At 41.0% G+C, this 24,992-nt stretch overlaps 1 protein-coding gene across 1 annotated transcript in view; it reads right to left on the reverse strand.

Annotated features, from left to right (window-relative positions):
• Positions 1 to 876: 876 nt before the first annotated feature.
• Positions 877 to 24,992, reverse strand: part of TTLL6 (tubulin tyrosine ligase like 6) — a 1,150,444-nt gene continuing 1,126,328 nt past the window's right edge. The window contains exons 12-13 of the mRNA XM_044055332.1: positions 2,855 to 3,092; positions 877 to 1,503 (exon numbers count right to left, since the gene is read on the reverse strand). Coding sequence (XP_043911267.1) covers positions 1,479 to 1,503; positions 2,855 to 3,092 — 263 coding nt within the window. The 3' untranslated portion in view covers positions 877 to 1,478. The remainder of the gene's footprint in view (positions 1,504 to 2,854; positions 3,093 to 24,992) is intronic.

A 24,992-nucleotide genomic window follows, 5' to 3' on the forward strand; every position in this document is an offset into this window, starting at 1 on the left:
TGCTAAGATACAAGTACTATTATATTATTATTTATTGTTAAGTATCAATTCTCAATGGTGCTTTTCCCCCAGGCCTCAAATGAAAATTGGTTTTATGCCAGGTTGGATTTCCTTAATAAATAAAATAATCATAACATAAAATGAATAAATCAGGCTTTCTAGTGTCATTTTTCTAACACTATATTTAAGTTATGCACATTAGCTTTTGAACATTTCAACAGTTTGGTATTCTTATGTCCACCATTTTTCTTTGCTTAGCTTTACTGGTGGCAGAAAATGGGTGTGCCAATGTTTTTCATATAACTACAAAGCATTGTGTGTTATGCCTGAGTATAAAGTAGTCAAGTTGTAACTAATTTACTTCTTTTCCCAGATGTGCATCTGTCTATGCACATTTTATAGGCTATCACTGCAGGTACAGTTTCTATTTGTGCACCAGCAATGATCTGAAGTTTGTGGGTTTGTCTTTGTGTGACCATGGAGTTTATATATATATATATATATATATATATATATATATATATATATATATATATATATATATATATATACAAGTAAGGGGCTGGCTAAGGGCTGCAGGCGGCTTACCTTATGCAATCATTAAAGTTCCTTAATTGCCTGTTTTGTTTAGCAGAAGCTTCAGCTGATTTGTTCCATTCTGTTCACATGCCAACAACTTTTCTCTCAATGAAATGGAACATTAAACACACTTCTTTGCAGAAGGCTGTTCCATCTTGAAGCTGTTAACTGTATGAGTGTGTGAAGCTTGCCTGGACCTTTGTATTCATCCACTGGCCTCATTTCCTTATATTTAATATATATGTTCAACAGTATCATTACATATGCATTAAGGTAACTACACCCACACATAAAGCATTATTTTGGCTGCATGCTTTAATTATTTTGCTATTGGATAGGTTTTGTGTTAAATAACTTAGTTAAAAAAAAACAAGAGTACAAATGTTTTCACAATGAAATGCCCATGATCCCACATAAAGCTTGGTGAATTAATAAGGTTCAGAAATAAAGAACAACCCTGACATACAATCAAAAATCCCAGGGAAGTTAATACAAATAATCCTAACAAACTTAAACTGCTGATTACTGCCCTACGGGAAAGAATACACTTTGCAAAAGTTGACATGCACATCTTTTATGGTCTGAGAATAATAACAAGACATTTAACATGGCTAAAACCAGAATTCTCTGAACAAAGTGCATTCTGATGACTTCTAGAAGAACAAATTATAAAATCAGGTGCTTGGCTTATTGCTTTGGTTGGCACAGAAAGACTGAAATTCGTCTTTAAGTTACAAATCTATATACATTTTAAATAAGGACAGTGATTAAAGATTTGGAGCACGCAGAAAGATACCCTTTTGGCTCATTAAAAGTACCATTCATTTTCCCAAAGCCGTAGTTTTGAATATCAAGGCACTTCGTGGTTAAGAAGTAGAGTTTGGTTGATTGTGTTGGCATTATCTAGTTGGTAATCTTCCAACCCTGTTAAAATAAAACAGGTCTTTTTTACACAGTAATTCATAATTCTGTTATTTAATTAAGAGCAACAAACAGAATTAGTCCAATGAAACATTGATTCATTTGTTTAGGTCAACATATATGTTATACTAAATTATGTATCTTTTGCTGAATGTCAATGAAATTGTAGAAATGACATTATACATACATTATAGCTAACTAATCACTCATATATATATTCAGTATAAAATGAAGAAATGTTAAAGCTTTGTATAGGAGAAGAAACATCAGGGATATCGGGCTTTTCACACACCCTTTTCTATGTACCCTGTACACAAGAATTTCACTCCTTGGAGAGGTATAGCCCACATAATTTGTTATCTTGCACAGGTGCTAAGAAGGAAGCAGGGGAGACCAGACCTTAATATGCTTTGTAATGGAAAACCCACCCACTCTAAAGGCATACACCCTTTGTTATACTTCAGGTCTGCATGCTAATTCCCCACCACCACTCAAATTTCTAAATCCAGAGAATTAGTCTCTTTCTGTAAATGAACTGCAGTGTTCCCAGCCTGTACTTGTATGATACAAGCTCAGTGTCGTTCCCTCTAAACCCAGTCTTGTTCTTATCCAGTATAAAAGGGACCTGCCTCCCCTATGGGCATGATCACAGAAAATGTTTGTAGGAAAGCTTAAATTACCTTTTCTCAGAACAGACCCTGTTGGGACCAGGGAATGGAAGAGCCGTGGTATTCCAAATGCCTGGATACACAACTCTTTGTGCTGCATTCTTTCCTCCTGAGATCAATCCAGCCCTTTGACTGTTATTTGAATAGCATTTGCATGTTCTTCCATTGCTCATATGAGTTTTTTCAGGAATGTTGATTTCCCCTTCATTCCCATATATATGCTACTCAGACTGGATGGATATTCATAACTATCACATGGTTTCTTCTATGCAACTTTTCTCACAGAGAATTAACACTAGGGTTCATAGTGAATAACCTGGTTAAAAGTGAAATAAATAAAACAACAACAAACAAACAAATATAGATAGATAGACAGATGGATAGATTGATAGACAATAGATAGAGATAGGTATATGGTAATGCCTGAATAACAGCTGCCTCAGAACTTTTCATTTTGGATTTTGGATGAATGTAATATTGTTGAACAGATGCCCTCTTGACACAGACCCTGGAAGTGGGGTAATGGGATTTGAACTTGCAATTCTACAATAGGCCTCTCACAACAGAATATCAACCATTAATGAAAGGCAATCCCCAAGTGTAGATAGGAAAACAGTGGTTTGAATCAACACAATTTTCTGTGCTTTAAGCTTTTTGACTGAAGGTATATGGCGTTTTAAACTGACCTGTCCAGTTCAATGTTTGTTGCTCTCTGGATGCTGCTCTTTGGTGGGTTGTTCATTCCAGGTCTGTTAACGATAGGAGCAGGTGAGGAGATGACGTAGAGATCGGGGACTGCCTTCACTTTGGAAGCCTGTATCTGAGCAGATAATGGACTGCTGAACGACTGACCACCACTGGCCTTGATTCCCTGATGCTTGTCTGATAATGCATTAAGTATCTTCCGGCCATTTCTGCCTGAAACTACAGAAGCAAAATAAGATGTATTGCACTCATACTGCATGAAACAAAATGTCATAATAAAGCACTGACAGCATGAGAAGTTTTAGTATTTTTGTCTGCATAACACAAACTGCAAGCTTCATTTTCAGTTCTATTTTTCTCTTTAGCTAAATACAAATGTTAGATCAATTACTTTCTGATGTCATTAGATGAGTTTGCCCAGAAGCATAGCTAGAGCACCAGGCACTGGGGGGGGTGCAGATCCCCAAGCTGAGGCCCCTCAATAATTAGATGGGGAGAAAAAAAATGTCTTCCCAACTTGAAGAACCAGAAATGGGTATTCTTCTGTGAAACTATAGCAAGCTGCTTGTTACTAATGTAACAAGCAGCTTCTTACATTTAAATGAATGCACACAACACTTGAGTTTATAGTACAAAAGCAGTGCTGCACTTCCAGACTATCGACACCTGTGAATCACATCCCCTGGCAGCTGCTATAGACACCTGCCAATCACATCCCCTGGCAGCTGCTGCCTTCATTCTGTTCTAGTTATGGCACTGAGTTAGCCCTTACCAAGTTAATTTCATGGTTTCTTCTTCAGTTTCTCTCCTTTAGTGAATTCCTTTCCACTGATACATTTCATTTTTTTCTGTTGTATCTGACCTAGTTCTCTCCGCATGTTCTAGTATACTTTAGTGTTGTCAGCTATATCTTTTAATGGGTGCACGTGGCTCAGTTCTGTGGTCTCTGCTCCAGTGCCCTGAGGTATACCTCCTGGTCTGCTTTGTTGTTCAGAATCTGAGGTGTGGGATTCATCAGCTTGTACAGTCACATAGGTACAGTTATAGGGTTAATTCTCTGCCATCATTGCCAATGTTACAGTATTTCTATTATCTGTATCACTAGCACCCATTTTGCAGCATGTTTTCCACCTCCTTTTCCCAGCATTAATTTTGTTTCAGTTTTTGGTAGCCTACATTTTGGACAGGAACCTACTCTGGAAATGCCTGTTTTTAAAGGCGATGTCTGGCTAAATGGCCTGCTCATACTCACACAGCATGCAGGAAGTGACTGAAGGGAACAAACCAGGACTACAGGGTCAAGTACACTATTAGCTCGTAGCTCGTAGCTCATAACCTTAAAGCTTCTGTACTACAGTGATATCCTTCCAGGCCATTACATGCTATTACAGAGGTGTTATGAATTCATTAAAACAGCAGATCTTCGAGGGAGGAAGAGTCCCTTGAAAAAGTGTTTACAATGTCTGTCCTCTTACTTCATGATGTAGTCATGGGTCTAATTTTTCTAGCACCACCTAGAGTTCGCTAGGACACAGAATGTTGGTATCACACTTCAACACAACATACTGTAGTGCTACATATCTTTCCACGTGTCACAAAAAATGGCAAGTAAGTCATCATTGGCATCAACCCCCATGCCCCATTTTTGCATGGGATTGGGATGTCACATCAACATTAGTCAGTACGGTCAAATGACCTAGAGTCAATCACTACAGAGTGGCTAGCCCTGACATGGTAATAATTTCCAAAAATGTCAGCACTTGTAAAGGAAACTGTATACAATGGAAAGTGCATACCTGAACTTTCATATCCCCAGTTCAATTTGTACGTTTGGGCATTCCTAAAGTGGCCCATATATTAATTGATATTTGCAAATTTATTAATTCATGATTATGAGTGACATGTCTTCTGTTTGAAGTAATGAATTTTCACATGTGAAAGATAGCAGTAAGTTATGAATATTCATTAAGTAATGGAGCTAATGAATATTCATGAAACAAGACTGTTAGCTGCAATGTTTTCCATTTCAAAACTCTCTCCAACTAATGTGCAGGTACTGAAGACAAAGCAAAAAAGTCTGCAGTACAGCACAACATTTCATGATGTAATAAAGCATAGTTAGGTTCATAGGTTCATAGGTGTGTACTAGGCTAATGGTCCTGATGCCTTTACAAGCCTAGCCCATAGGATTACCCTGGCATCGTGCCACCCGACCTTAGTTCCCAGTGCCTCTGTTGAGTAGAGTCACTGGAGTGATCCCTGGGGTGAATTTTCTATTTCCCATCCACTCATCAAGATTTCTCTTGAAGAGGGCCAGTGAGGTGCTCTGCTTGATATATATGGGAAGTCTATTCCAGAGCATAGGCAGTCTCTGGGTTATGAACCTGTCCCTCCAACATATTCTGTTGATTGTGGTAATGAGGTTGAGGTCTCTGGAGCATGTGGTACAGAGGGATTGGGATTTCTTTAGATGTAGCATTTCTAACAGAGCTGGGTCAGACATGGCTTTGTAAGACAAGCAGAGATCGCCTCTAAGTAGGCAATACGAGACAGAGAATAATTGGAGTTTTTTGAGTCTGTCCATATAGGACAAGTGTTTAAAGCCTAGGATCCCCTTTGTGAAGTACTTTTGCGGCCTCTCCAGTTGTTGCAGGTATCTAGTGAGGTACATGCCAAATGGGGCATTGTACTCGAGGATTGGCCTAATGAGAGAAGAGTAGAGGGAGACAATGACCTCTTTCTTCCTGGATGCAAAACCCTTTATAATGAGATGTGCCACATAGAAGGACTTTCTGACCACAGTGGCAATGTGGTAGTCAAAAGAGAGTTTGCTGTCAACCTGTGTTCCCAGATCTCTTATAACGCCTTCTGTGTTCAGTGGACTACCATCAATGTGGTAATTCAAGGGAACTGGGCTTTTCCCAAGGGGGATGATGACACATTTTTTGGAACTGAGCTTAAGGCCATGGTTCTGACACCAGTCATTGGTCAGTGAGGCCTTTCTGTAGGATGTCAACATCACTTGGGGAGTTAATAATAGCTCCCAAACTGCAATAATCTGTGAACTTTGTCAACCAGAGTCCCTTCTTGTTGGCCTGGACTTCAGAGAAGTAGATACCAAACAGGAGAGGACCCAGGACCAAACCCTGTGGGACTCTACTCATGAATGGTCTGCAGTCTGACTTGGAGTCAGCTATTTCCACACTATGGGTTCTATCTGTGAGCCAGTTTGCTACCCATCTACTGATATAGGGGTTGATGCCTAGCTTAGTTTTTCCTATGATTCCTGAGTGGGTAATGGTATCAAAGGCCTTGGCCAGATCAAGGTAGACTATATGAACCACCTTGCCTTCATCTATAGCTCTGGTGACTGACTCAAAGAAGTTGACCAAGTTGAGCAGGCATGATCTACCCTTCACAAAACCAAACTGTGTGGAATCCAGAGTTTGGAGATCCCCAATATCCTTGTTTATTAGGTCCATGATGATGCATTCCATAGCTTTGTATATCAGACTTGTCAGGGTAATGGGGCGATAGTTCCCAGGGCCTGTAGTCGCTCCTCCTTTGTGGAGAGGGATGACTGTAGCAGTGCACCATTTGGTAGGGATAAAGCTTGAGGAGGCTGTGATTGAACAGGGCACACAGGTGAGGTGCCAGTTCACTCTGTAGTTCATGTAGAACACAGCCAGGGATATTGTCAGGTACTGTAGATGCTGTATACTTGGCCTTGGACATGCTGTTTTAACCTGTGCAGCAGCAATACTGGGTGCCAATCTACTGGTGTTGTGACTGTCCCTTTGGGGGGGTAATGTTGGGAATGAATCTGTCAGCCAGTATATTGGCAATATCTGTTGGCTCAGTATAGGAGGTACCAATGTGCAGTAGCTCAGAGCAAATCTGGGTATTGCAGTGGAGATTCTTTACATAACTATAGAAGGCCTTGTAGTTGTCTTTACTATCTGCTGTAATTCTGTTTTCATAGCTAGCTTTAGAGGATTTGATGAGGAAGCTCAACTTTTTGTTGAGGCTGAAAAGGAAATCTTTAAAATTAAACAGTTAATAAAGGAAGCAGTATAATTCTGTCCCCTCCACCAAATAAGTTGATGTCAGTGTCAGTGGTGTGACAAGTAATATACTCACAGATGGTCCAGAAAGCTGTGGGGTCTATTACCACACCAGGTAGATTGACTGCTGATACTGTAGTGCAGTATACAGGGGTGCTGTACTCCTTCAGATGAGATGTTAAACAGTGGCCCTATCTTCTTGAGTTGGTGGTAGATCAGGTGTGTGTAAAAGATCCCATGGCACCTACCAAAAAGAGTAGGGGAAGTTCCCCTATGCCCTGGCCAAATTTCTCTTAACAATATAAATACCACTTCAGATCTCCCCTGAAAATAGGCTACCAGCCTAATGGGACTAACCCAGTCAACAAAGAATAAAATAAAGAAACAAAGTTGGGGGCTGGCATAATGGTTAAGGTGTTTCTAAAGTGTCTATATTAGAAGCATGAAAAGGCTTCTTAGCGAATATGGAAACAGCGGCACATATTCATCGAATCGCATTTAAGCGATTCGATGAATATGTCATAGGGCAAGTATATAGGTTCATAGGTTCATACTAGGCTATCTGCCCTAGGGCATTTATAAGCCTAGCCAGAGTGTGTATGGCTTTCGCCAGCCATTTTAAATTAATTTTGCTGTGCCCTTTTTCGAGGTTAGTATATAGGTTCATAGGTTCATACTAGACTATCTGCCCTAGGGCATTTATAAGCCTAGCCAGAGTGAAAAAATAAACAACCTCTGCAAGACTCAAACCCAGGACCCTACATACCATAGCCAAAGTGATTTGTCCAACTTCATGGAGTTGCCCTTTCCTTCCCTATAGTGTGATCACAGGGTTGGTATATTTAGTTAGGGGGTGTGTAGGGGCAGAGCCCCCCCACATGGGGGGTGTGGGGGGGGTGAAGACCCCCATCTGTTTATGGTGTCCAATTATTTTTTTTTAGCGAATGGCCGCGTACGTTTTTTTCCCTAGGGAAAAATTTGATTATGTGGCCATTCGCTGTTGTCAGGTTGTGTCGACTTTTATGTAGTTGCACATATGCACTTTCGGTAGTGTTTTTACTAATTGGATTGGCTGTGTGACCTTTTTATATGTTTTTTTTTTTTACAGCTACCATGGCGTGTATATACGTTGAGATGATGGATGATATCCTGAGTAAATCTGGTGATACTGTACATGCTTACCCCATCAGCTGGTTCATGCACATCTGGGAGTGCTGTGGGTGTAACTTCCATTTTCCTCAATGTAGTGCAATCTCAAAATTGGTATATTTAATTTGCAGGGGATGTGGGGGGTACAGGGGGAGCCTGCCCTGAAAAAACATTAAAAATAAAAATCTGTTGAGCCGTAGGCATGTGGTGGGTAGAATTAAGGTGGCCCTTGCTACTGAGGAGCCTTTGGGGTACGCGTGTACAGCATTGCCATAAATCTCTACAAATTTTCAAGAAGGGAGATGCAGTGCATTTGTAGATAATGTGTTTGGATGCTTCTGGGATTTCAGAAGATGATGACATTACATTTTGCCCATTTTACATGGCTTACTGTGACTATACTTTTTCATTCCTTTGAGGTAAGATGGATGACAAGCCATCAGACAGCACAATTAAGACACCTGTAGGGATTGTGGCTAGTTGCAGCATTACTGTCAGCCCAGTACTTTTTGTCAAAACTCTTCTTCCATTGTCTTTTGTTCAAAACATGCACACTTAGGAATCCTGATGTCTGAAGTCTCTTTTTCAGATGGTATGACTGACATTTCCCAAAGTGCCACTCCCTTCCTATCAGAAGCAGTCAGGTTCATTGTTACTCAGCTGCCTTCACACATTATGCTTTCTGTAGTCATTCATATGCTTAATGTTTTAGTTTCTGAATTAATGAGGTTTCATTCCTTTACTTTACAGTAAGTGGTGCAGTGTTCCCTTTTTATATGTAGGGTGGGCGAGCATGAGTGTGGCAAGGGTGATGGGGCAAGCGTGTGTGTGTGTGTGTGTGTGTGTGTGTGTGTGTGTGTGTGTGTGTGTGTGTGTGTGTGTGTGTGTGTGTGTGTGTGTGTGTGTGTGTGTGTGTGTGTGTGTTGGCAAGCATGTATGGGAGGATGTTGGCGAGCATCTAGTGTGTGTATGTGTGTGTGTGTGTGTGTGGGGGGGTAGCATGTATATGTGTATGGGTATGAAAACAAGAAAACAGCAGTTGATTTCGACACAGTAACCATGCAACAAAAGTTAGAGTCCACCAAATAAGGTTTCCTGGCATACTGGCGTTGTGTGCTTGCAAAGTAAGGTAAAATTAAAATATCTGCACTAATATTATATTGTATCCTGTGAAATTTATTTAAGTACTGCCTTAGACTACTGTATTATCATAGATATTGAACTATTAAAAGAGGAAACACAATGTCCTGTGATGTGAGTATGTCAACTTTTACTAATCTACTGTAATGCACAATATATCAGTACTGCAGCAGTGAAAATAACAGTAATTCCTCCTGATTTAACTTCTAATTATTTGTTAAACAGGCTGGATTGTTAAAACTCCCCTGAAATCAATCTGAACGTGCCTGTTATGTTTCCCTAGCACATGCCTAGTGAATGTATGCCATAGCAATAGATGAAAGTGCTGCTTTATGCCTCTAGTGTTAGAAAACACAAAGTAAAAATGGCAAGAGGTTTTGTTGTATACTGTTGATTTCTGATTGGAGATTCTATGTTGGTCACTCTGTTTGCACTGTTTGTACTGTACAAATGCCTGAGTTAACTAGAAATACTTCTCTGCATAGCTGATTAACCACTACGAGTGATGGCAGCATTGATTAAATAAAATACTGCTACTACTGTTTAAATGCATAAGTTAGGTAGAATTGCTATTTGTACGATTGACCATCCTTGAGACTCATTACGTGATTGATTTAATAAGATAATGCTGCTACAGTTTAAACGCATATGCTAGGCTGAAATGCTTGTCTGCATAACTGAATCTACTCTGTAAATGTATGCTAGATTCATGTAATTGTACATTTCTGCTACCACTGTAATCTTATTGTCACTACTTACTCCATCCTCCCCCGCTATCACAACCTACCCTGGCTACTTCTCCTATACCCCATTTTAATATTCTATTTTCTCTCTGCTACTAAATCCTTAATTTCATGCTCCCTTCCACCTTTCCCCTATAAACACCCCACCTACTTCTATGTCCAACAACTGACTCTCTCTCTCTCTCTCTCTCTCCCCATTTCAGTTCCATTCTCTCTGTGTAGTGTGTACCCTCCACGAGGTCCACAACTAAAGAGGAACACCACCTAACTCCTGTACAAGTAAAGTGACTACATTTACTGCTACCCTCAAGTTGCAAACCCTGCTGTGGTGAATTTATTTATTTATTTATATTTGTTGACCGGGAGTGTCCGACTGGACGTAGGTCCATTTTCAGCGGAGGCCCGGAGAGAAAAGCTCCACAGTTAAAATAAACAGACAGTAGTTACATTGGATTACATAGTGATTAACAATTTACATAGCAATTACTTACAATATATTTACAGATGAAGAACATAGTACATCAGTAGACAACTAGAATCTTTATCTGTGAAGTACATAACAGACATTAACAAATGTTACAAGAAGAAGTTCCTGCTGTATAATAAGTACTGGCTTATGAGCATCTGAGCTTGCTATAATCAAGGTAGTTAGTGGAGTGGAAAGAAAGGTAGTGGTTGGATGGGGTGGGTGATATTAGAGTGGGAGTTGCAAGGGCATAGCCAGCATGTTTTTAGGTGCGCTTTTAGTAAAGTTTTGAAGTTGGTGCATGATGGTATGGAGGTAATTGTGGGTGGGAGTGAGTTCCATAATTTGGCTATGGTGCAAGAGAATAGTGCTTCACCAGCAGAGTTATTGGCTTTAGTGATCTGCAAGTGATTTTTGTTGCTGGATCTTAGTGGTCTGGTGGTGCGATAGGGTTGGAGTAGATTCTGGAGGGATGGGACATTTAGTGAATGATTTACTAGTTTGTGGGCAAGTGAGAGTTGATACCATTGAAGGAGGTGAGGGAGTTCAAGCCAGCCTAGTTCAGCAAGTGACAGACAGTGGTGACTATGGTAGGATGTGCCTGTGGCGAATTTGGCAATTTTGTTGTAGCAGATCTCTAGCTTGTTAAAATCGCATTGCCTTAGGTTGGTATATATTGGACAGGCATAAAGTAGGGTGGAGATAAGATGGGAATTTGCTATTGAAATCTTTGCTGCTTTGCTGAGAAGTTGCTTATTTCTGTATAGCGCTCCTAGTTTATTGTGGACTTTTTTTATGGTCAAGGATAAGTGAATGTCAAATTTTAGTTTATTGTCTATTTCCACTCCTAGCAATTTGGTGTGTTCAATTGGGTATATAGTGGTGTTGTCTTTTGCTGTGATGTTAAAGTGAGAGTTGTTTTGAGTATGTTTGGTGGGTTGGAAAATGAGTAGTTTAGTTTTGTTTGGGTTGAGTATTAATTGGGCATCAGATAACCAAGTTTCAGCAGAGGAAAAGGTTTCCTGTGTGACTTTTTGTAGTTTGGGTAGGGACTGGGCTGAGCAGATGATGGTTGAGTCATCTGTGTATTGTATGAGTGTGCCATGTTTGGTGGCAGAGGCTAGATTATTGGTGAAAACAGAGAAGAGTAGGGGTCCAAGGATGGATCCTTGGGGAACCCCTATGGAGACAGGTAGTTGGGGAGATATGTCATTCTGCCATACAATGGATTGTTGGCGGTCAGACAGGTAACTCTGAAACCAGTTGGTGACCAATTGTGAGAAGGACAGGTTATTGAGGACAGAGATAAGTTGTTTGTGTGGGACCATGTCAAATTCTTTAGATAGGTCTAGGAAAGTAGCAGAGGAGAGATAGCCATTGTTTTTATGCTGAAGGATAGTTAGTAAAGGAGAGTAAGGCAGTGGTGGTGCTATGGTTTGGTCAGAAACCATGCTGAGCATTGGAAAGGAGGTTGTTAGTAAGGAGGTAGTCTGAGACCTGAGAGTGTATGGATCTCTCTAGTATTTTGGAGAGTGGAGAGAGAATAGCTATGGGGTGGTAATTGGTTAGTTCTGTGGAGGGTCCGCCTTTGTGGACGGGAATTATATGTGATACTTTCCACAGTGTGGGAACGTAACTTTCTGACAGAGATCAGTTAATCAAGATGGATACTGGGTAGGCCAGAGCATCAGCTGCGATTTGTAAGTATTCATTTGGGAGGTTGTCTGCTGCTAATCTGGTGGGCTTAAGTTTAGTTAAGAGTTTATGTTGGAGGTAGGTACAGGAGAAAAAGAGAAGGCAGTGGGGAGATTACTAGTTGAAGGTGTGGGTTGGAGGGAGGGTTGTGTTGTTTAGCTAGTGATAGTATGGTTTGTGTGAAGTGTGTAGTGAATGAGGCAGCAATATTTTCTGAGGAGTGAGGGAAGTTAGGAGGAGGGGTACTGACTATACCTGGGTGGAGGATGGAGTTTATGGAGGACCAGAATTGTTTAGGGCTGTGTTGGGAGGAGTCTAGGGCAGACTGGTAGTATTGGAATTTGTCCTGTTTTATTAGCTTTTTGACTATTGCATAGTTCTAGGAATTTCTGTCTAATTGAGGGGGGTTTTGGTTTTGTGCCAGTGCTCCCAGGCTTCATCCCTGTTTTCATTTCTGACTTAGTGCTTTTCTGTAGCCATGGTGAGGGTTGTGCTTTGATTCTGGAAAGTCTTATGTGGTCATGGTAATTAAGGATGCTCAGGAAGGTAGTATTAAAAAATTCAACTGCGTCATCAAGGCTGAGGTACTTTAGAGGATGCCAGTTACATTCTTTGAGGGATGAGATGAATGTGAGTGGGTTAAAGTTTAGTTTTTTACGTATTTGACGGTAGATGACAGGTTTAGCTTGGTATAGGTATTTTTTGAGTAGGAATGTTGGGGAGTGATCACTGAGGCTATCTGATAAGCAGCCTGTTATATATGACTGGGGGCTCTTACTGACTAGTATCCAGTCCAGGGTAGTGTGCTTGCTGGAGTTTTTATTTATCCTGGTTGGCGACTGGACTAGTTGGGTGAAGCCATGAAGGTTTACATGATGGGTTGGATGGTTGCCCGAACAGCATTGCCAGTCAATATTGAAATCACCTAAAATGATAGTTTCTTGGGGGAGATGGTGGGTAGACCAGCTGAGGAGGTTTTCTAGTGGAGGGATGTTTTGGCCAGGTGGGAAGTAGCATCCAATTATGTTGATGGTTTTGTTTTGGTTTATTTTGAGGTTGGTATATATTATTTATTCATTGCCTATTTGTGGAGCTGATGATTTTAAGATCTGGATGTTTAGATGCTGTTTAAATATTATAGCTACACCGCCTCCTTTCTTGTTTAGCCGGTCTACTCTTAGTATTCCATAACCTGTGGGGAGTATTTGCTCACTGATAATGTGAGGTTTTAGCCAGGTTTCTGTCAGGATGACTATATCTGTGGAGTACAAGTCTATGGTGGCATGGAGTTCATGGACTTTGTTGGATATACTTCTAATATTTAGGCTTAGTAGAAGGAAGTCACTTGGCTTTCTATTGGCTGTAATATGGGAGAAGCTGTGGTTTCTAGTCTGATTATGAGGACTGGGGTTGGAGATGGTAGGGCCAGGGTTGGGGTGGATATCTCCACTTAGGGCTAGTTTAGATATGCATGAGGTTATTAGTTTTCTCAGTTTTTGAATGTGTTTGCTTATAAGGGAAACTTTATGATTGTGCTCTTTGGGTAATAGGTATGGTGGAAGGGTTACTATGTAAAGTTGTAGGGATGCTTTATGCTTGAGTAATATAGGGTTGGGAGGGTGGCCTAATGGTTAAGGTGTTTGCCTTATAAACACAAGGTGCAGGGTTTGAGTCTCACAAGGGATAATTGGCTAGGCTTAAAATGGCTCGCAAGGGCAGTTAGCTTAGTATGAACCTATGATACTATGATACTATGATAGTTGGTAGAATATGTGGGGGGGTGCATAGGGATGTTTCTTGAGTTGGTGGGAGGGGAGCTGAGTGAGGGTGAGACATGAGTGATGGTGTGAGTAGTAGTAGTACAGTGGTAGTTGTTGAATGGGGGAATGATGGAGCTTTGTTAGGATGTAAGATATGCAAGGAGAATGCATGCTGTGAGCATAGGCAAGGTATGTTTGTACATGTTAGTTGAGGAGGTGTGATAGTAGTGGGAAGATGGAGGAGGTAGTGTTGGGTTAGTGCTGTGGTTGGCTACTGGAAAGATGGGAGGGGTTTGTGAGTGTAATAAAGGTGGGACCACTGGGGTGGGAGGTAATAGGGGCAGGGTGGGGAGTGAGCGGTAGAGACCCTGTTAGTTGCTCTTATGAGGGGGCTGGAAACAATCAGGTAACAGAGTTAACTGATAAATGAACATATGATAGTGACAAGGGTGGTTATAGTTGTAAAAATGGTGCCTGCCACAGGTAATATTTATTAACTTTGGGATTGTCTTAAGGTAATAAACAGGGAAGGGGGAGGGGAGAACAAGGGTGTGAGCAGGCAGTTCTTTGTACTGCTGCTAATGAGGCAAAGCAAAGACAAGTTTGTGTTTAAGAAACAATCACAATTGACCAAGGACTTCTCTGAAACTGTAAGTAATTTCTTAACAATTTGCCAGGTGGAAAAACAGGATAACCTTGTATCAGTAGGCTACTGTGGTCTCAGTTTAAATTAACAAACACACAGTATTGATCAGTTATGGATACTATTTGCTAATAGAAGGGAATAAGAGAGAAAGTGGAAGATAAGTGTGTGTGTGTGTGGGGGGGCTGATTTTAAGCCAAAGCAGAGTGCTCTCCAGGGGAAAATGAATATTGGCTCAAACAGGTAGACACATATTCAAAGTTAACTTTAGCTGTTTGCAGACAGTTCAGACCCTGATTGCACTTTACTTACAAGAATAACAAAGGTGGTACCACAGTTGAATACTTAAGAGTGGTGTTAGGTCTAGAAAAAAAAGAGTACAGGGAGCAGTAAGCACTTTGAGATGGTAAAGATGTTTTGTTATTTTTCACTAAATAATATTACAGTCTGTGCTAAACTTTTGAACAGGCTCTGTGAAGCAAGCACACATCCTATTCACTAGCTACCTGTAAACCCACCCCATAAAATGTACTTTAAAGTAGATACCGGGTCATTTTCCACTCACTGTAAATACTTTATATTTTAACATCCTTCTTTGACCAGAGATAGCTTATGCCAGAAAGGAATTGCTTCAGACAGGACTACAATCAATATATATCTTACCAGTCTGAATACTAAGAGGCTGATACTTTTTTTCTGCCACTGACCTCTCAGTTTTGATTTCAACCTGCTCTGTTCGCCCTTTGGGCTGACTCCCCTACCCTGACCCCAAATCTCACCTACCCCGACTGCACACACATTTAAACCTAATCACATCCACACCTTCAAGCCAACAGCCAATCCCCTTACACCCAAACTCATTACCTAAGCAGTTCGGACAACCACACCTACTAACCAATAACTAATCTCCTACACCCAATCACATTTCCTATTCTAACTGGATACCCCCTTCCTACATCTCAACAAATACTACTCTGAGACTTTATATCTAACTGCTATTACACATACAACAACATTCCTCAGCACGACAGGCTTAAAAACATCTCTTCTCCTTTCCACTGCCACATTGCTACTACTCCTGCTATATAACCTTTCCTCATATGATACATCCCTGATACACACACTACCACCATCTGGCACACATCTACACAGCTAAAACCATATAACACCCAACATTTTCTTATCACCTCTACCCTCTTCCATACCACCATTACTGACTATCACACACTCAAAGTCCTTCCACATAAACTAACTCAACAACATCCATTAGATTCTCCAGGCTCCTATTCAAGCTCTCCAAACCCCTCAGTCACCTAGCCAAACAACTTAAGTTCGCAAGGGACAGCCACCCCAACCCTGGCCCCACCTCCATACATGATTCAGTACCTAGCTCACCTCAACCTAACCTCACCCTACTACACCAAAGGAAAAAAATCATCCCTCCTTCTCCTCAACATAAACGTAAGAAGCATAGCTAACAAAACTCACAATTTACATGCTCTCCTAGCCCACTACTCCCCAGACATATTAGAAACATGGCTAAAGCCAGTCATCAACAGTAAAGAAATCACTCCCCCAGGGTACACTATCCTACGTAAAGATAGAATAAACAAAAAAGGGGAAGGTGTAGCTATTTATTTAAAGAGCACTTATCACTTGACATCATTGACTGTTCAATCCCAAATATTGCTAATGCCAAAATAATAATAGCTAGATTAACCATTAACACCAGCAAACACCTTAACATAACAGGTGAATACATCCCACCAGGCAACAACATTGACACACTAGAGAACTTACTAGCAGTGGTGTTCCTCATCCCTCCCTCATGAAACAATCCTCATGGCTGACTTTAATATTGATTGGCTACTGTGCTCCTCTCCAACACCTAAAACACACATCAACCTGTACGGCTTTGTCCAAGTCATCACAACTCCCACCAGGTTCGATAAAGCCTCTAAATGTGAATCCATACTAGACAGGATTCTAATCAACTCTACCCACCTATCAGCCCACTCAAACTGTCTCCCTGACAGCCTGAGTGACCACTGACCAACCTTTCTCCTAAGAGGCCACAACCATCTAACCCACCAACCTTCCTACCATACAATCAGGAACCAAAAAAAATTTAACCCCAACAAATTTATCTCTGCCCTTAAAAATTGTCACTGGGAACATCTCAAACAACTGCCCTTAGATGATGTTGTACTCCTTTAATAAGGCATTCCTTGACATTCTCAACACCTATGCACCACCTAGAAACATCAGAGTCAAAGCCAATTATGCACCCTGGTTAACCAAGGAAACTAGATCCCTACTCAAATCCAGGGATAAGGCATGGCTGCTGTTCCATAAAAACAAAACCAGTACTACTAAGCACTATTTCCTAGAACTTTGTAATAAAGTTAAAAAACAAATTAAAATTAGACAAATCCAACTTTTATCAAAACATCCAGACCAAACATCAGAAAAATCCACAAAAGTTCTGGGTTGCAGTAAGGCAAATCTACTATTCCCACTCCAAAACAACTAACAGTAATGAAAATGTGGCTACCCAATTCAACACTTACTTCACCGAATCCTTTCAAACTCTGGCTTACAACTAGACTAAGTATAATCCTACTATCCCACAGCATAACCATAATTTACCCCCACAAAATACCCCCAGCAACTTTAAGCTAAGCCCAGTTCCCATCCAATACATTGGAAAACTACTGAAAAAATTGAAACCAACCACATTAGCAGCTGACAATCTGCCTGCAGAATACCTACAAATTGCAGCAGAAGCTATCTCCTACTCAATTGCTTTACTCATAAACAGATCAATAACAGAAGCATATGTGCCCACTAACTGGAAAATCTCTCACATCTTGCCATTTCACAAAGGTGGTAACTCTCATGAATGTACTATCACCCCATTTCCATTCTTTCACCCCTATCTAAAATTCTGGAAAGAGTAGTGCACTCCCAACTCATGGAATACCTCCTCTCTCACAATCTCCTATCCCCACCCCAACACGGTTTACGTCCTGCACATAGTACCACAACAGCCCTGCTGTCCTTTACAAAAATAGTTAACCATCACAGAAATAACTCCCAATTCCTACCAGCCATATTTCTTGACCTGTCAAAGGCCTTTGACATGGTCAGCCACAGTAAACTTATTTCAGTCCTTTCCTCCCATAACCTCAACTATTCAGCTATGACTTGGTTCCAGAGCTAACAGACCATCAGCAAGCAGTCCATTGGCAACAATCCCTCTCCCCCTCCTCCCCATCTCTTTAGGGGTCCCACAAGGCTCCATCCTTGGACCCTTCTTTTCTCTGTCTTTATCAATTACCTTCACTATTCCACTCCCCATGCCAGCATCATTTAATATGCTGATAACTCCACCTTGATCTGCTCTGCCTCTTCCCTTAATGAATTGCAAACCATAACTCAAGGCACCTTTTTATCTGTAGAAACCTAGCTAATGCCCAACTTATACTAAATCCCAATAAAACAAGCCTTCTGCTCTTCCACCCCTCTAGAATCACTTCTCCTCCTACAACCTTCCACATCTTCGCTAAAAACCATGGTCACCCCAATCACCCATACCAAACTGTTCGGAGTTACAATAGATAACACCCTGAAATTTGATCTCCATATAGACCAAACCATCAAAAACTTCCACAAAAAACATGGCCTACTATACAGAAACAAACAATTTCTAACAAATAATACAAGAACTGCAACTGCCAGGACACACTTACTATCAACACTCCTATATGCATCTCCAATCTTAACAAACCTCCGAAAAACAGACCTTGCAAAACTGGAAATGTGCTACAATAAAATCGCCAAATTTGCCACCAACACATCTTATAACTCACATCACTGTTTAGCACTAAAACAGCTAAATTGGCTGGAACTTCCTCAACTCCTTCACTTCAATCATCTAACCTTAGCTCATAAAATAATCGACCACCCCGAAAATACTCCAGCCCTCAAAGACATGATTCAACCATACTCTGCTTTGAGATCCCTTCACTCTAATAATAAGCTCCTCCTACAAGTCACTAAAGCTAAAAACTCAGCAGGTGAATCCCTTTTATCCAACTACATTTCCAGGCTCTGGAACCACCTGCCAAACCCCTTAGTGATCAATCCCTCAACAATAATCTTTAAAACACTCCTAAAAATACACCTGGCAAAATCCTGGCTCTGTTCCTGTACCTCCCCAGGATTGTCCACTCTCCTGTCCCACTCTACTCTAAACCTCACCTTCTAACCCTCCTTGCTCATCTATATATTACCTCTTCTATAGCCATTTAAGTAACTACTAATAACATTGCAAATAGCTATAAAAACTACCACCGATGCCATACATTTCTTAGTCTAGATTCCTTGATTGTTTAAGGTGTGCCTTTGTAAATGTAGTGTGAATGTTATGCATTTGAAATAGAGAGATTAAAATGATCCTCAGTACTATGTAAGTACTTACAATTTCACTCAATGTAGTTTATATACAATTATGTTTTAATTTACAACTGTTTAGTTATATTTTGTACTCTACTATGTTCTTTATTACATGGAACTTTTCTCCCTGGGCCTCCACTGAAAAAGGACAAATGTTCAGCTGGACTTTCCCAGTAAACAAATGTAAAAGAAAATAAATAAATAAATAAATAAATAAATAAATAAATAACATACTGCAAGAGGGTCTCACAGCTACAAATAACTGGTGCCAAAGTCATGGCCTTAAGTTAAACACAAAAAATGCATTATTGTACCATTCGGCAAAAACATGGCCCCTACTGATTACCACATCAACAGCAACCCCCTAAGCACACAACCTGCGGTGAGAGACCTGGGTACTCAGGTTGACAACAATCTCACATTCGACCATCATGTGCTGGCAGTGGTCAGAAAAGTCTTTCACTTACTTCATCTCATAAGTAAAGGGATTGCATCCAGAAAAAAAGGAGGTTATTATCTCTCTGTACTCCTCCCTTATTAGACTATAATTGAGTATAATGCCCCATTTGGTATGTACCTCTTCAAACAACTACACCAACTTTAACGGCCACAGAAATACCTCACAAACAGAGTCCATGGTCTCCAACACCTATCCTATGTGGACAGGTTTAAATCACTATCACTCTACTTGGTATCATACAGATTGCTCAGGAGTGATCTGTCTTGCCTACAAGCCAGTATTGAACCCTGCCCTACTAGACATGCTCCATATCCATAAGTATAACTCCTCACACATTACCCGCTTGATAGGCCTAAATCTAATATGTGACATCAACAAACCTTGCAGGAGAGACAGGTTTGTCTCCCAGAGGCTGCCCCGTCTCTGGAATAGACTTCCCATACACATCAGAGTACCTCACTGACCCTCTTCAAGTGCAACCTTGATGAGTGGTTGGGAAACCACAAATTTGTCCCAGGGGTTCCACTTTTGTCCCTCACTGACAGGGGCAACAGGTGCTGACTGAGGTTTCTTTTTCGGGAATAAACTTTTGGCTAAGCTTGTAAGGGCCACAGGGCCATTAGCATAGTAACCTCCTATGATCCTATGAACACTGTTTTCTAGACAGCCACTGTGTCATGCTCATGTGACATTCTGGATCTGTGTGTGTAATTATTGCATATACAGAGTAACAGACCTGTGGTACAAAGCTGAAGTGACACTGGCTTGAAGATTTACTTGGGGGATAGTGGTGTCAGTGCAATGGGCTTCCTGCAACACCTGTGGGGTGTCTTGAGTTGGCATGTGCCAATAGTTTTGCACCTCTTAGTCATTACAGCACTGTTTTCCACTATTCACCAGCACACATAATGTTTGTGTGTGTGTGTGTGTGTGTGTGTGTGTGTGTGTGTGTGTGTGTGTGTGTGTGTGTGTGTGTGCGTCTGTCATCAAAATGTAACGGACAGCAAGATTTGCAGATGCATACTGACAAGTGCTGACAAGATGATGGGTAGCAGATGACATTGGACTGCATTTACAGACAAGTGTAGTGACATCAAATAAACAAATTTGTTCACATTAACCATGTATCATAGTTTTCTGTGTGTACGTGTGTGTGGTATAAAAGAACCATTAAGGAAATCTGTACTGACACCTGCTTTGCTGCCCTGTTGTTGGAGACATTTGTGTAAGTGCAGTAGGAAAGGATGGGATGCCTGAGGTGACATCCATCAATCATTTTCATTTGCCAAAACTATTACAGCAGTGTTTTAGAGACACGTGGGAAAAGCCTTAAAGTTGACTGGCATGCTGTGCGAGTGTGGGAGGCTGTGTGTTTGTGGGGGGTGGAGGTGTGCCTTTGTAAATGTAGTGTGAATGTTGTGCATTCGAAATAGAGAGATTAAAATGATCCTCAATAGTCTCTATCAATGTCGTCATTGCTTGACTGAGACATACACATTACCCTGTGTTTATCAGAACATTGTTTGAGTGACCTAGCTGGAATATGGTATCACTGCTACAGCTGCTGGTACAGTTTTAGTACAAGTATCTGATCTGGAAGCTTTCTTCAGGAGTCTGCTGCTGAAAGGATGAGAGATATGCTACAAGTATACAACTAAGGGGAACTACATAAAGCAATAGTAACAGGCAGTAATGAGTGACATCAGGGGGTTGGGAGGTCAATAAGTAGAAACCACAAACTGTTTCATTGTTTTATTTATTTTTATTTATTTTACATTTGTTAACCGGGATGGTCCGACTGGAAACATGTCCTTTTTCAGCGGAGGCCCGGGGAGAAAAGCTCCAACAGAGTTACATTGATAATTAGGTACAGTAAATGAGCTGAAAGAACTTAACAAAAACATAGGCTATTTACATACAAGTACAAGACTGCCATTACTATTTCTGAGATTACTACAAATGTAACATTAATAACATATTAGCAAGGACGGTAGGCAGTATAATGACATAGAGTTAGACAGGATACATATTTCTTTATCACAGTATACAAAGTACTTATCATCTTAGCTAGTTGTTTATGTTTTAGTTAATGGCACAGAGCTAGTCTGGGTTTGAGCAAGGACATAGCCAGTGTGACTTGAAGTGGAGTTTTAGACTATTTTGAATTGACTTAGAGAAGTTGCAAGCGTGATGTTATTTGGGAGAGAGTTCCATATTTTACCAGTGGTGTTGGCAAATATGCGTCACCACCTAGGTTGAGAGATTTAGTTGTTTGGACAAGGAGTCTGTTTGCTGAAGGCAGCTTAGATTGGAGTAGGAGTCATTAAGTTTTTAGTGCTGGGGTATTCTCAGGTTGTTTAAGGATTTTGAAGGCCTCTATGAGTTGGGACTGGTGAAGAAGGTGTGGGAATTCTATCCATCCAAGCTTTTTCAGGTTAGTACAGTGGTGTGTTCTGTAGGGTAGGCCTGTAACGAACCTGGCAATGTGATTATAGCAGGATGAGAGCTTGGCCAGATCAGATTTGTTAAGGTGAGTGAGGACAGGAGAGGCATATAGTAGGGTAGAGAGAATGTAAAGCTTGGCATTAAATACCATAAATTCAGGTTATGCTATAACAAAATAACTGCAAGGATAACCACGTGAGCAGCCAGAATGAAATTCAAATTTAAGATTTTACCATGTACATTTTAAGAAATGGATAGATTGGCTTAAACTAATTTTTTTTAGAAAAAATTCCTGGGAAATGCTATTCTGAAGTGAAGAGACATATGAGGCAACAGTTTTAGTGGCACACCAGGCTGCGATTTGTTTGAAGTGTATTGTCATGCAAAGTTGACTAATTAGATGAATCTAGCCAAGCTGGAAATGTGAGATTCTAGCTCATTGAAGGAGGGGAGATGGGAGAAGTAAGTTGGCCAGAAAATTAAACTTGCAAAAGTGTTCCTTGTAAAAAGTCTTTTTTATCTCAGTAATTTGTTAACACTTTTGTAAGCTTCTTTCAGAGAAAGTACAGTTGTGCAAAATCTTATCAGAAAGGCACATGTCATTGCCTTCATCGCTGCAGTATTCATGACAAATGGGGATTCCCTGAAATGAAGCCCACCATCCGGCCAGTTTACCAAAGTCTACCATTGCTTTAAGGTACGCTGAACATCACCTACACACTCTTTTTAGGGTAAGGCATAAAGGTGATGTTCAGGTGTACCATCCTCAGAAATTATTGCCCCAGTAGGAACAGCAGTCCAAGGAAAACCAAGAACCTGCACATCAGGGATGGAAAAAAGACTAGGGGGATGGAGGGAGTGAATACTGCAGTGGTGAAGGCAAGGACATCTACCGTTATGGTAAGATTTTACACAACTGTACCATGTCCTTACATTCACTGCTGCAGTATTCATTATAAATGAGAGAGTGCCAAAGCTCAAGAAGAAACTTGGGAGGAGGAAGTAGCAGCAGAGCCTCTAGGAAGCCATGAAGAATGGCATTAGCAAAACCAGCTCTAGCTCTGGAGAGACCATCCAACTGGTAATGGTTGGTAAAGGTATGCACAGAAGTCCAGGTAGCTACTTCAAGAATAGAATTAGTGTCTAACCTTTGAAAAAAGCACCAGAAGAAGCCACAGCTCCAGTAGAATGAGCCTTTATAGAAGAAGGAAGGCTCTCACCTTGAAAAGTCTAACAGTAAATAGCCTTTCAAATCCAAGTGGAAATAGTTTGCTTGGAAACAGCCAAACCTAAAGACCTAGGATGAAATGAAATGAAAAACTGGTCGGACTTTCTAATAGTTTTAGTTTTATCCAAATAAAATCTGAGCTGTCTATGCACATCTAAGGTATGCAGCACCCCCTCACTGTCAGATTGCGGAGAGGGAAAAAATTAGGCAAATTAATAGACTGATTAAGTGACAACTCATTAACCACCTTGGGCATGAAAGGATTAGTATGCAAGGACACCCTGTCCTCAGGAAATATCAAAAAAGGTAGACAAGCCATAAGGGCTTGCAACTCAGACAGCTGTCTGGCAGAAGTAAGAGCTAACAAAACAACTGTCTTCCAAGAACAATGTTGCAAGGATGCTGAAACAGCAGGCTCAAAAGGAGCCTGAGTCAATTTTTCCAGAATTAAATTAAGATCCCAGGGAGGAGGAACAGGATTCCTGGGAGGTCTAATATTAAGGACGCCTTTAAGAAATTTCTTAGCCTCAAATCTAGAAGCTAACAGGGGAGTTAAAGGCAGACAAACAGAAAGAGCTGATAAGTGGGCCTTAATAGAAGAATAGGCCAAACCAGTATTGAGCAACTCACACAAATAAGAGAGAACCAAAGTAGATCCACAGTAAGTGGGTCCAGGTCACGAGAAAGGCATCAATTAGAAAACCGCTTCCATTTGGATAAGTAGGATTTCCTAGTAGTAGGTGTCCTGACCTCCTGCAGGACCTGCAGCACGTCCTCAGAAAAAAAGGTGTCTATGAGGAATCAAAACCTATCACCCACAGTGTCAGTTGAAGCATGGACAGTTGGGGATGAATGAGAGACCCCTTGTCTTGTGTGAGGAGATCTACCCTGTGAGGTAACTTGTGATGACTGCCCTTGACTAGATGCAAAAGTAGAGGGAACCAGTGCTGTCATGGCCAAAAGGGAGTCACCAACAAGATTTTGGAAGCATCCTGTTGAATCTTGAACAGGACTCTCGGAGTGAGAGGAAGGGGAGGGTATGCATAAAGAAACATCCCCTTCCAAGAAAATTAGAGGGCGTCCACCTTCCATACTAGAGGACCTGGGACTCTGGCACAACACAGAGGAAGTTGTCTGTTCAGCGGGGAGGCAAAGAGAACTACTTGAGGAGTACCCCACTGGTGAACAATGTCTAGAAACACATCCCTGTGAAGCATCCATTCATGGGTTTGAGTGAAGTTCTTGCTCAGATTGTCTGCCACAATGTTCTGATCTGAAGGGATATAAATTTTCTGAAGAGTCACTTGATACTTGAGAGCCAAATCCCATACCAGAAGTGTCAGCTGGCAAAGACGGTAAGATCTTGTATCCCCCTGTTTGTAGACATATCATATAACTGTGGTATTGTCTGTGATTACCTTTAGAGGCCCTGGACAGAAGAGAGGATCAAAGGCCTGAACAGCCAGCATAAGAGCTCTCATCTCTTTGACACTGATGTGCTCCATCTGCTGATGAGGCGACCACACTCCCTGAACCCTTAGGGAGCCAAAGTTGCTCCCAATCCCACATCTGAAGCATCTGTGAACAGATCCTGAGAGGGAAGAGGAGGGTGAAAAGGGAGCCCTGGATCCAGAGACAATTGCTGAATCCAGGACAGAAGTTCTTTCTTGAGACATGGGAGAAGAGGAACTGGAAAGTATAGAGGATGCACATGCAGAAGCCACACCAACTTCAGAAACCATTGGAACTTACTCATATGGAGTTTGGCCAGAGGGAGCACTGGAATGGTGGAAGCCATGAACACGAGAGCTCTCAGAAACTCCCTGACTGCAATGGAAGCCATGGGAAGATGTATCTGTAAGAAAGAA

The sequence above is a fragment of the Protopterus annectens genome, chromosome 13.part0 (genome assembly GCF_019279795.1).
Source record: "Protopterus annectens isolate FY-2018-M chromosome 13.part0, PAN1.0, whole genome shotgun sequence".
In the NCBI taxonomy this organism is placed as follows: domain Eukaryota; kingdom Metazoa; phylum Chordata; order Ceratodontiformes; family Protopteridae; genus Protopterus; species Protopterus annectens.